Source organism: Carassius gibelio, chromosome B12 (assembly GCF_023724105.1).
Source record: "Carassius gibelio isolate Cgi1373 ecotype wild population from Czech Republic chromosome B12, carGib1.2-hapl.c, whole genome shotgun sequence".
Taxonomy (NCBI): domain Eukaryota; kingdom Metazoa; phylum Chordata; class Actinopteri; order Cypriniformes; family Cyprinidae; genus Carassius; species Carassius gibelio.
Window position 1 is genome coordinate 18,846,889 of NC_068407.1, and position 13,188 is coordinate 18,860,076.

Consider the following 13,188-nt stretch of genomic DNA (forward strand, 5'->3'; position numbering starts at 1 on the left):
GTCAATTAGTTGTTATTGATGTAAGTCGAGTGGTTCATACCGATGGCCTAGGAATAGGTTTTGGAGGTTTCTTGGAACCCAACTTCTTCATGGCATTGTAGTACTTTTTTTGCTCCTCTGTCATGAAAATGTCTTTCCCTCCAAAGTGCAGAAGAAACAAATATTAATTATTCTTTCTGGTAAAGAACTATCCAAATGTACAACACAAATTCAAAATAATATGGAGTTTAGTTAAAAAAGATATGCTTATCTTGGCCTTCTGCTGATTGAAGTTGTCAATGATGACACCAATGAAGAGGTTGAGAGTGAAAAAGGATCCAAAAATGATGAAAATAACAAAATATAGGTACATGTAAAGGTTGATCTCATATGACGGCTGCTCTTCCACCTAACATGGAAAATAATCAAATGAATGACACAATAAATGTAAGTCTTACACAAGTCTTACTTACACAGACCTATTTTAAAGACAATATTGTGTTTTTTTGTTCAATATTGCCAACAAAACAATTACCTATAAAGCCACAGCAGAATCGTTGTGCGCCAGTGAGCAACAGAGCAGTGTTTAGTTTCTGAATGAATTCACGTGAATGAATCGTGTGAACCAATGATTCAAAGGCCCATTCATAGAGAGAGCCATTTACTGAAATCCTGAATGAATCAGCCGTTTGTTGAATCGAAACGAATAAATAAAGACATGCACAGACACCTGCTGGTAGTTTTAATTTATTCTTTAGAGTATCATTTAATTTATTAAACAAATAAAATAAATAAAAAAACATTAAATGCCTAGTTCACCAAAAATAGGTAACCACCATAAATTAATAAATAAGTTCTCTCATCCTTTACTCACTCTTTTGCACAACATACAAGAAGGTATTTTGAAGACTGTTGGTAACAAAGCTGTTTTGGCTACCAGTGACTTTCATTGCATGAACAAAAAATACTGAGATGTTTCTCAAATTATCTTCTTTTATGTTCCATACTTTATGTTAGGTCTTTGTAGATAAACATTTAACACAATGATGGCTTTAAATGATCTTTTGGGGGTATTTTCACAGCCAAATTTACTTTGTGATTAATTAGATGTTTTAATCTCAGCAACCTGTAATTAGTTAGATTGACAGACACCCCTACTCTAAATAGAAATAAGTTCAATAATTTAGGATCTGACATTGTTCTTAAAAATAAGCTGTTGAAAAGGCAACACATTATTCATTTTTTTATCTTTACCTCCACTACAGAACTCAAATCAATGGCATGACGTTTGGATATGACAACCAAGAATAATTTTATTTTACTGACTTTACTCACAACCTTTGCCACAGGGAAAGATAGATTGATTATACAAAGCTATCAAATGGCATCAAAACACTTACAATATAGTGCTCAAGTTGTATGGACTAAGCATTTCTTTATCCCTTTTAACGCTCTAAGCTGTTGTATGCAAATAAGATTGTTCATTTTTATTCTTTAAAATGTTTGTTTCTATCTAAAAACAGCAGCATATAGGTTTATAAAGACATGAGAGTGAGTATAGAATGGTGGAATATTTATCGATTATTATTTTTTACCCTAAGAAATTTGCATATTAATTGAACACCACTTTGCAACATATCATAAAGTTGTGTTGACTATTAACTGTATTGTGAACCTGTAACATACGTGCATATACTACATTATTTGTAGCAGTTGCACAGGTGGAAACACTGTCATTCACCTACCTCTCTAGAGTCCACTGCAGCGTACATGATATCCATCCAGCCTTTAAACGTAGCCTATGTGGAGAGAAGTATTTTCTGAATATCAGCATGTCATATAAAACCCATTTATTCATTATGCATTTGTGCTGAGTTACCTCTGTGTCCTCTGATGCATAAAAAAGGAAAGGACAGGAAAATACATTCACTGACAGTAAATATGTTAAAACTCTGACATTGTTATACTCGGTGTCTAAATTTTTTTTAACTTAATTTAATTAAATGCTTTACTCTTTTGAGTTCTGAATTTGCTTGAGTTTTTTTTTTTTCAAAGGATAAAGCAAATATCATCATGGTATGACTGTTAATGGTTACATGCGAACCTTATGTATTAGAATAAACTCTGCAAGTCATAATAAACTTACAATTTGCAGTAGAGAGAGGTAGCCGAGTCCCACGTTGTCATAGTTGACCTTCACATTGACCCAGCGTGCCTCATTGGTGTGCATCAGGGCCATACAGTCACTCTTGTTGTTGACCACATCCATGGGGAAGCGTTCCTCTGTGGTGGTGTTTATGCAGTGGTAGAACTTTCCAGCAAACAGATTGACTCCCATAATGCTGAAGATGAGCCAGAATATCAGACACACCAGCAGCACATTGAAAATAGAGGGAATGGCACCAACCAGTGCATTCACTACCACCTGTATGGGACATAAACACAATCTGGAATTAGAGACAAATGAGTCATAGATATTTGTGCAAATACTTACTTTAGCTCAATGTTAAAGTTAACATTTAAAGGCGTCACTCAGAAATGTTAAAAACACACAGTACAAAGTTGATTTTTACATTAGGTCAAATATTCCTTCCTTCTTAATGATGAAATAAAAATTGTTCTAAAAATCATTCAAGCAATAAAGAGTTTATATTTATAACTTTGAACCTTTTTAAACTCTTTTGCTTTTCCAAATCTATTAAGTGTTAAAATACTAAATATGAATTTTTAACTTAGTCTTTTTCAACTTAAACTTCAAAATGCATTTTTAAAAAGAATCACATTTCCAATCATTTGGTATTTTTGTGGATACATTTTACAGTCATGGCCAAAAATATCAGCACCCTTGGTAAATATGATCAAAAGAGGCTGTGCAAATTAATCTGCATTGTTGATCCTTTTGATCTTTCTTTTTTTTTTTTTATCACAAACATCTAAACTTTTATGAAATGAATGTTTTTCTCAAATACACATTGGACACAATTATTGGCACCCCTAGAAAGTATTTTAAGTAAAATACTTCTGAAGTATATTCCCATTCATATTCACCAGGGTAATTATAAAGATGAAATTATCCAGCCAATGCTTCCTGTTTCACAGAAATATAAATAGGAGGGAAAACAAAGCCCAAATTCCCTTAATCATCCATCAAAATGAGAAAAACCAAAGTATATATTTCTGATGTGAAGAAAAAGATGTGCCTATATCGTTCTAATGCACGGTGAGGAGGTCAGTTTGAGTGGCCAAAAACTCTCAAAACACCACAGCTGGAGAATTGCAGGAAATAGTTGAGTCTCGGGGTCAGAAAACCTTAAAAAAAATGGTCAAACAGTACCTACATAACCAAATGTTGTTTAGGAGTTTTTCAAGAAAAAATCTCCTAGCTCATCCAAAAACAAACTAAAGCATATTCAGTTATAAGACATGACTGGAACTTCAAATGGGACTGGCCTCTATGGTTAGATGAAACTAAAAATGAGCTTTTTAGCAGCAAACACTCAGGATGGGTTTGGTGAACACAGGGATAAAAAGTACCCCATGTGTACAATGAAATATACAGCTGTATTTTTTATGTTGCTGGCTTATATTTCTGCTGGAGGTCCTGGACGTCTTGTTCAGACAAATGACATCTTTGATTCCAACAGATAAAAAAATCTAAAAGTGACTGACTCTGTTAGAAATCTTATAATGGGCCCAGTTTGGATCATTCAACTGTACAATAATCCAAACACAAACCTCAAAAACAACACCGAAATGGGTCACTGAGCTCAAAACCAAGCTTCTGCTATAGCCATTGCAGTCCTCTGACCTGAACCCTACAGAAAATGAGAGGATCGAACTGAAGAGGAGAAGCTGGGGATCTAAAGGGTCTGGAGTGATTCTGGATGAAGGAATGGTCTCTGATCTCATGTGAGGTGTTCTCTAACCTCATCAGGCATTATAGGAGAAAATGTAGAACTGTTAAATGGGCAAATGGAGGTTTCAAAAAGTATTGAATAAAATTGTGGCCAATGTGTATTAGATAAAAACATTTATTTCTAGGGCCGGGACTCGATTAAAAAAATTAATCTAATTAATTAGAGACTTTGTAATTAATTAATCGAAATTAATCGCATTTTAATCGCATATAAATATTTGACCTGAGAACAGTGAGAAGTAATTTTTTTTCACATGGATTTATAGTATACCATTGAATAATAACTGAATACATAAGCTTGATATGCGAACGCTAGTTGGTGCTTCAGTATAATTGGTCCGCCGAAACTCATCCAGTGAGAAACGTTCCGCGGTGCAAAATTAAGTTATTAAAAATGCGGGAATTTTTTTTCTGTAATTAATTAATCTTAGTTAACGCGTTATTTTTTGTGTAATTAATTAATCTCAATTAACGCGTTAAAGTCCCGGCCCTATTTATTTCATAATGATATTTCTCCCCATTTTAAATTATTATTATCCAATGAAAGGTTAGATTTTTGTGAATTCTTTTATGAAAGGATTAACAATACAGATTCATTTTCAAGGGTGCCGATATTTTTGGCCATGACTGTATAACAAAGTATTCCTCTTCTCAACACTGCTTTCATTTCCATAAAGCCAGTCCATTTATTGACTGCTTGCTAATTTTTGTCAGCAGGTCCAAATAAATAATGCTATTTTCCACTCCAAAAATTGAACTTCAGATCTTTATTTGAAAAACCACTCACAAATGCATAAATGAAGAGTCTCTTACCCTCATTCCTTCAAATCTTGACAGGGCTCGAAGTGGTCGAAGAGCCCTGAGTGTTCGGAGAGATTTGATTGCTCCAAGCTCAGAATATCCCAATAAATTAGCTGTTAAACTGACTAGTGACACCTGAGTAAAACAGCACATTATCAATACACAGTCTTCGGCATCTGACATGCATTTGCTTATAAGGGTGAAGCTTTGGAAAAAAGAAAGGGTGAACTCACATCCACAATGAGGAAGTCCAGCCAGCACCACGCATTAGTGAAGTAAGTCTTGAAACCATATGCCACCCACTTTAGTAACATCTCTACTATGAAAATGTATGTAAAGACTTTATCAGCATACTCCAGGATAATCTTGATCACTCTGCGGCGCTCTATGTTGATATCCTCAAAAGCCTGACAGAATAAAAGTTGATGCATCAGACAAACATTAATGTATTTATAATTTCCCTTTTCCTTAAAATGAAATTAAAATTTAGATTTAATATCACACAGATTTAATATGCATTAGTTTTAGTGCATTAGTGATTTACTAAGCATAGGTTCAGTATTGACAGACAGACCAGAGCTCCACTACTAAGAAGGATCATAAAGATGATGAAGGTTTCAAAGTAGTCATGCTCAACGATGGTGAAGCATGTTCTTCGAAGGTTCCACCACTTTTTCCCCCATCCTTCTGTGATGTCTACGTTCAAAAATGTAAATCGCTTGACACAACCTAAGTAAAAATAGAGAAAAATAAATAAGATATTTCTGGCCTTGATGTGATGCCTTGAGTAATAACATTCCTAATGAAGGAAAATGCATGCACACCCTCTGTGAAACAGGACTCTGGCTCTTCAGGCTCTGGTTCTTCTTCCTCTTCAGGCTCAGGCTCAGGTTCTGGAGGCTGGTAGTCCACTGTGCTACAAACTGATGAGTCATCATCATCGAGAGCAGCCTGTGCAGAAAAAAAGATGTAAAGAAATGAGAGAGAATGAAAAACAAATGTGAGGAGAACAAAACAAGTGTTAAAGTAATGTTTCCTAAAATTTTGAGACTAAAGACTCACTTGTGATCATTTAATTTCTAGCAATAAGCATTAGACAAAAATCACTGATATATACTGATATAAATATATATAAATTATGATACTTTTTACATGATAACATTTTAAAGTTTATCATAGGGGTCATATGATGTTGCTAAAAATAACATTATCTTGTGTATTTGGTGTAATGAAACATGTTTATACAGTTTAAGGTTAAACAAAACACATTATTTTCCACATACTGTACATTATCGTTTCTCCATTATGCCCCGCCTTTCTGAAACATGTTGATTTTTACAAAGCTCATAGTAATGAATAGCTAGGTGTGCTCTGATTGGCCAGCTATCCAGTGTGTTGTGATTGGCTGAATGGCTCAAGCGTATGATGAAAATGTTATTCTCCTTACCACAGTGGTTCCCAGTCCCAGAGCTCGCACCGCCCTACTCTTCATATTTTGCATGTCTCTCTTAGTTAACACACCTGACTCATATAACCAGCTTGTTAGGAGAGAGCTACGTGCATAATCTGCGTTCTGATTTATTTTATCCCTGCACCGGGTTCATTGCTTCCCTACTCACTGAGCAGGGGAGATCCATTGAAGTTTACTTCACTTCTGAATATTCATTCATGGATTTGTACTGCGCCGCTGCCTGCAGCACACTTTAATGCCCTTTGAATGGAACTTATGCAATTGTTTCGAACTGGAATCATGGTGGAATATCCAGTGATGTCCACTTCACAGGGCACTTACGGTCGAACAGAACAAGTGTTGTACATGATAAGAGGACTGGGATTGGGAAACACTGCCTTTCTATACTGTGATGCTGTGTCTCAGTGTGACAAGGCAAAAATAATATAACCCATTATATACAAGGTATTTGTTACATCCAGTGGGGACATAAGTACTGATTATAATGACAGATACTGTGTTTTTACACAGTATCTGTCATTATAATCAGTACTTATGTCCCCACTGGATGTAACAAATACCTTGTATATAATGGGTTATATTATTTTTATGCGTTACGTTGCGTATTGCACTGCGTAAACATAAAACCATGTCTGCATTTGTGATTGGAGAAACGACAAACAACAAACACTACACTGCTTAAAACTAATGTTTAATCATCAGTGGCAAATTCTTTAAATAAGTAAACGTACTTCGTACTTACAGGCAGTGAGTCAGAAGTGCCAGACTGTCCTTGCAAAGTTGTAACTGCCCCACTTTATAGAAACAGACACCAGTAGTGTAGGCTACTCTCACAGGAGATAGTCCTCATCCTCCATAAAATGCACTGCACACATCTGAATATTTGGGTTGAATACAACAGTGTTGTAAATACAACTTAACCACTGATTTCTAGTTGTGTCCTCTTTTGGAAGGAAAACAAAGTAGCTTGGCTTTCACAACCAAACACAGCATCTCCATGACATGGCGCCAGTGGCAACAACGAAAATAAAAGTTACGCCTTCTTTCTTTGCGTGAACATTTGGGCAGCGTTATGCAAATCTTCCCACATCGTGATGTAGACATGTGGGGGCGTGTTTAAATGAGGGTGTGGACAAGTCTTAACTTATATAAAGAGTATCTCTCTGGATTTGAGACTTTAGACTTTGCAACTTTACAATTCTTCTTTATGCACCAAGAGCTTGAAACACTCCAAAGAGAAAGGAAAAATGTAAATAATCACATCATATGACCCCTTTAAATTTTTTTAAAAAGTATTAAGTTTTAAAATAAAATGACAGGCCAAAATCATAATGTTAAGGCGGAAATAAAGACATTTAATGTGTTTAACATCCAATTATTTTCATTGTAACCTTTTATTTTGTTTAAAAGTTTTATCTAGCATAACTGTTCTAGCATAGATTTCTCACCATAGAATACATGGTATTTGTACCTCTAATGCTTGCTTTCTTAGTTTCTTTCTTTCTTTCTTTCTTTCTTTCTTTCTTTCTTTCTTTCTTTCTTTCTTTCGCTAATGGTAAACCACAGTACACATCATTCTAGATAATGAGGGAGGCAGAGAGAGGACAGATTGTTGTTTTACCTTTCCATCCCCCTCATCAGAAGATTCATCAGAGTCCTCATCATCTTCAACATCAGACTCACAACGAGCAATAGGTACAGTCAGTGTTGGAGGCAAACAGTTGGTCAAGCCATCTGCCATTTTCCCCTCATCCAGGTGATTAATAGCACACAGTTCTATGTCTCCTTCCCTTCCTCCTTCATTATTGTCAGGAGGTTTCTTTCCTAGAATCTGGCGCAACTTTCTGGCGATGAAGGATTTGAGCCAATCTATACCCCTGGTGATGCGACCAATGGCGATCTGAAGGTTGTTCATCTCACCATCATCATCCCCTCCAGACAGGTTATCCCCGCTGAAGGAGCTGAGCAGCAGAGCCAGGAACAGGTTCAGTACCTGAGAAGTACAGGTCAGAATTAGGTTGGCAGGTTGAACACATACAGTATAAGGAGTTTGTGTAGCTTAAGTGGCAAATGTGGCGCACTTGCCATGCTGCAAAGTTACCTATACTTTAAGCTACTCTTTAAAAAAAAAGAGACCAATTAAATATATAAATTATTATTTTTTTTTTTTTAAAGAAGCAGACATAAAATGCTAAGCTGGAACTAAATTAGGCCTCTCATTTACTGAAGAACTAATCCACTTGAAAAATTCTGATTATCCAATGCAACATAACATAGATTTATTAGATATGAGATTAACAGTTACAGTAACAATTTAAAATATACACATCTATCAGCTTGGTGCAAAATTTCAGTGTTTAGAACATGATCTTGGCTAAAAAAAATAGCCTAGCTATGCTTACAGTGTTTATTATAATGTTTGTAAACAATTCGCATCGGCATTAGGCCTATTTCTGAATGAAATAATAAAATATGACTTTTACAAAACTTTTTTTCTCTTTCGAATTTTTTATATAAACGTAGCATATTTTAACCATGCAGCAAACCTTTTTTAATATTTTGAGAAATTACTGAAAAAATTACATTTAACCTTGACGAACGACACAATTTTAACCGTCAGTTAATGGTTAAGCGGTTAAAATGAACATCTCTAGAAAGGACATTGGTGAAATAGTCCATGTGGCATTAGGGGTTCAACTGAAATTTTACGAAGCTATGAGAATACTTTTTGTGTGCAAAGAAAACAAAAATAATGACTTTATTAAATAATTCTTCTCCTCCTCATCCCGTCTGCAGCAGTACGCCTTGTAGCCGCACTGGGTTGTACATTATAATTAACTCAAATTATATATAGGGAATTTTAATAATTAATCAGGAATATGATTCATATATATATCTCATATGACAGTTACATTAACATTTTTGAAGATGAAAAATAGGTCAATTGTATATATCAACAAATCATTAAAAGGCACTGTAATTTATTCATAAATATGTCAGATTCAACATAAGTAGTTTAAGATTCAACACAGTCAGATTTTTACGATTATAAAGATATCATAAACCATAATTTTGCGAGTCAGGGATACAGAGATACAGAGTTGTTTTTAACTACATGCATATAAAGTTTGATTAAACACACAATAAAATGGCAGATACTCCAACTTTTGATTATGGAAAACATCTAATGCACCAGAAAAGGCAACACAGTCAAAATGTTTAGAAATACGTTTTAAAAAGGTACCAGTGAGCTGGCTTTGCTGCTCTGTGAGTTGGGTCATAAAGTTGTATAACCTGGACAGGGGTAGAGTTACAGAATCATGACTCTTATTTGAGAACATTAAATTAGGAGAAACATTTCCAAGTTATAAATCAGAAAATCATAACCATCGCATAACTGGTTAACCCGTGACTGAGGAATTTATCATTCCAGAGTGTCGCAAATCATTTAAATCCAGCCAGGCTGGTGCCAGGCATTTAGTTTAGAGAGAGTTGGGTTTATATGCCTGAATTCAAAATCTACAAGCTTTGAGTTTGCATTGTTTTAGATTCAACGAACCGTGATTCATTAGTTCAGAACCAATGATTCACTGAACTGCTCATCCGTTACAGCCTCCATTGTGGGGAGAGTATCACGATGCATGCACTTGCTTCTGCTTTATGTAAACATGCATGCGTATGGTGCCGATGCTTACGCTGTGCGATTTAATCGAAATCATCATAAAATCAAAATTTGAGCGTGCACGATTTCTAAACCACTTTATAGCACGATTTTCTGCAGCCCCGACCTCCCGCAGTATGCTATCCGATCCAATCAGAATGCAGTGCGCAATAATGGAGCACGAGAACAGAGTAACTCCAGGTTCACACACTCTGTCTGTGATGCATATTTTTTCTGAGCCCATGTTAATGGATCAAAGCGCTAAAAGATGCAAAAGATGTGAACAGAAAAGTTTAGTAATAGAAAGGTGCCAAAATAATATCTAGCACATGAGCATAGAGAGAGGTGTGAGTGCACAGGACACAGTTTGAGCAAGAGAAGACATGTTTTAAGTGTGCGCACTCTGTATCTGAGCATGTATCTGAGCACATGCATCTGGTTTTGTGACAGAGCAAAGAAATCTGCATACGAGCAGAGAGATTATTTTAATGTGCTTTCGCGTTTCAATAACACGCTCTCGCTGCTGCTTCTGCACCGCATACACATACTGTATACACACTGCAGACAGAGTACGTGTGAACCTGTATACTGTATTACAAATATATTTCAACACCTGAGGCACCACTATAATGAGCTCGGTAGCACTTCATTTTACAGTCCTGTTCCTCAAGTACACACTATGTACTTATTATAGTAATTACAATAACTATGTAATAACTACAGTAGGTACTAACCCTGAACCTACCCCTAAACCTAACCCTACTCCATGTACTTCCCTTGTTTTACCAGAACTTTTTTAGGTAAATACACTGTAAGTACACTATAAGTACATGTTAGTACACGTACTGTAAAATAAAGTGCAACCATGAGCTCTGTGATCAATGCATGGCAAAAAATTATAATTATTTATTTTTTTGCCATATGTCTAGACATTTTGTCAAACCTTCACATAATGATTATTTTGAATATGTTTATTCTAGAGAGATGTTACAACTTCTTGATAAAGCTCTAATTGGTTGTCTTTGGGAAATATGTTTCAAATTCATACTGAATGCATTTATGACTGTAAAGCATGTCGGTGTGTGTTTAAAAATCGTGATTAAAATTGAAATCACAAAATTGGTCAAAGAAACCGTGATAGGTTTTTTTTTTGTCCAAATCCCACTGCCTATCCACAATAACGGCAAACCACTGCATACGGGATGAGGAGGAGAATAATTAATTAATTAATTAATTATGTTTTTTTTATTTTTGAGTGAACGATCTATTTAAGTCATATTATTTTAACTTCATAAATTTTTGCTCATGTCACAATATAGTGCAATATGGTTTGTAATATTACATTTTCCAGCAGCTCAGTGCTTAAATATATCTTTGACACTGTGGGTATGAATTTATCAAGGTATGTGGGGGTATTTAAAGCTCTTGGCCAAAGCAAAAATATATAATTACCAATTCATCTTCCTTAGTCAAGTTTCTCAATGCTATATTTATCATAATAGTGTCATGTACATCAAAGCATATATTATTTGGCACTCAGTCACATCCTAGTGCAAAATGCCCAGACCATCTGACAACATATCAGCCTATTGTATGAAATACATCAAGCTTCCAGAGAAACACAGCAGTAGAAGCAGGTGCTGTGATTTTCACATTACACACCAGAGCTGTATGCCAAATGAGGCCACTGATATTTGGTTTCCCATCTTACACTCCTCTAGTCTACTTTTTCATCCAGCCCACTAAAGTTAAAGTGCAGATGCAACTCATGTCAGTACCAACACTTCATAAGATTTCACTGCTATCCATCATGTGGTGTATTCTGCTTGTTTTACTTTAAGACCCTCTTGTTTAGCTCAGTAAAAAAAAAAATGAATTTTTTAAATTTTTTTGAATTTTTTTTTGGTTTTGAATTATTTTTAGGCTCGATTTGTCCAAATGACAGATTACATTTGTCAGAACTTAATCATCAGTCTTATTGTTGTGTTTACTGTATGTCTTTTGTTCCACAATTGTTCCAATTGTTCCAGGTTGTCAGTTCCACTCACTCTGCCATCACAGCTGGACCTTATTCTAATTAGTGCTCCAGCTCTCCTCACACACACCTGTCTCTTATTTTTCTCCACTTCTAATACTTCTCTCTTTCTTTGCCTCTCTGTCAGTGTGTCTTGGTTACCGTCTGTTTCACTGCTGCCCTTAAGACTTTCTTGCTCTAGTTGTGCCTAGTTTACATGCCCTGTTTGTTAAATTAATCTTGCTTTTTCTTCTTTGATTTAGCCAGTTCCTGTACGCAGTTCTGTTTTGGATCCCTTACCTGGTTTCTGATTTTCTGTGTTCGCTTTGGACTATTGCCTTTGCTCTTGGTCAATAAATTTAGCAAATTGCTAATCTGATCTTGGGTCCCTTTTTCATCCCAGCAACCCTAACAATGTTTTACTAAAACATGTTAGTTTGACAAATCTGACCACAACAAAAGATTTGGGATTTTTTAATTGCTTTGGATATAAGTTAATAAGAGTATTGAATTTTCAATTACATGCTACTGTTTGGGGCATATACACAAAAGTTTAAGGTCAGTAAGATTTGTATTTATTTATTATTTTATTGAAGAAATGTATGACACTAAAGACATGTATAATGTTACAAATGATTTCTATTTCAAATAAATGCTGTTTCAACTTGCTATTTACAGTATCAAAGAATCCAGAAAAAAACATGATTTCTGCAAAATTATTAATCAGCACAAATTTTAAATGTAAAAAATATTTCTTGAGCAGCAAATCAGCATTTTAGAATGATTTCTGAAGGATCAGGTGAATGGAGTAATGATTAACAATGGAGTAATGATGCTTAAGATTCAGCTTTAGCTTCATAATATACATACATTTTGCAATGTTATAAATAGAAAATGGTTATTTTCAATTGTAGTAATATTTTAACAATGTTACAAATTTTACTGTATTTTTTATCAAATAAATGCAGCTTTGGTGAACAAAAGAGACTTTTTAAACTCATTTAAACTCCAAACTTTTGAAAGATAATGCATGTTTAGTTGCATTATTATTTGCATTTATCATTATTTTTTGGGTCATGGCCCATGGCCCCTGAGTTACTGTATAAAGAATAGCTTCTCCTACTATGCATCTCAGCTGTCCATGTTTGTTTCTTGTGCGCCAAGACTCACTTGAGCTGAATCTTAGCACACAGCCAAGATCAAAACCGCTGTTCGCTGGCTCCAGTCATACGATGTAAATAGAAAGCAGCACTGAACATGTGGTTCTGTCGTGCATTGCATGTTTGTCCTGAAGACAAGTGCAGGAGAGCGTAGCCACATGAAGAGTGTGTGAGAAAACGTATGTT

General features: G+C 35.2%; 1 protein-coding gene across 1 annotated transcript in view; it reads right to left on the reverse strand.

The window, feature by feature from the left end:
* Positions 1–13,188, reverse strand: part of LOC127969404 (sodium channel protein type 4 subunit alpha A) — a 41,763-nt gene that overhangs the window by 5,277 nt on the left and 23,298 nt on the right. The window contains exons 16-24 of the mRNA XM_052571327.1: positions 7,789–8,160; positions 5,521–5,647; positions 5,271–5,425; positions 4,930–5,103; positions 4,709–4,831; positions 2,126–2,404; positions 1,725–1,778; positions 251–388; positions 41–145 (exon numbers count right to left, since the gene is read on the reverse strand). Of these exons, the coding sequence (XP_052427287.1) occupies positions 41–145; positions 251–388; positions 1,725–1,778; positions 2,126–2,404; positions 4,709–4,831; positions 4,930–5,103; positions 5,271–5,425; positions 5,521–5,647; positions 7,789–8,160 (1,527 nt within the window). The remainder of the gene's footprint in view (positions 1–40; positions 146–250; positions 389–1,724; positions 1,779–2,125; positions 2,405–4,708; positions 4,832–4,929; positions 5,104–5,270; positions 5,426–5,520; positions 5,648–7,788; positions 8,161–13,188) is intronic.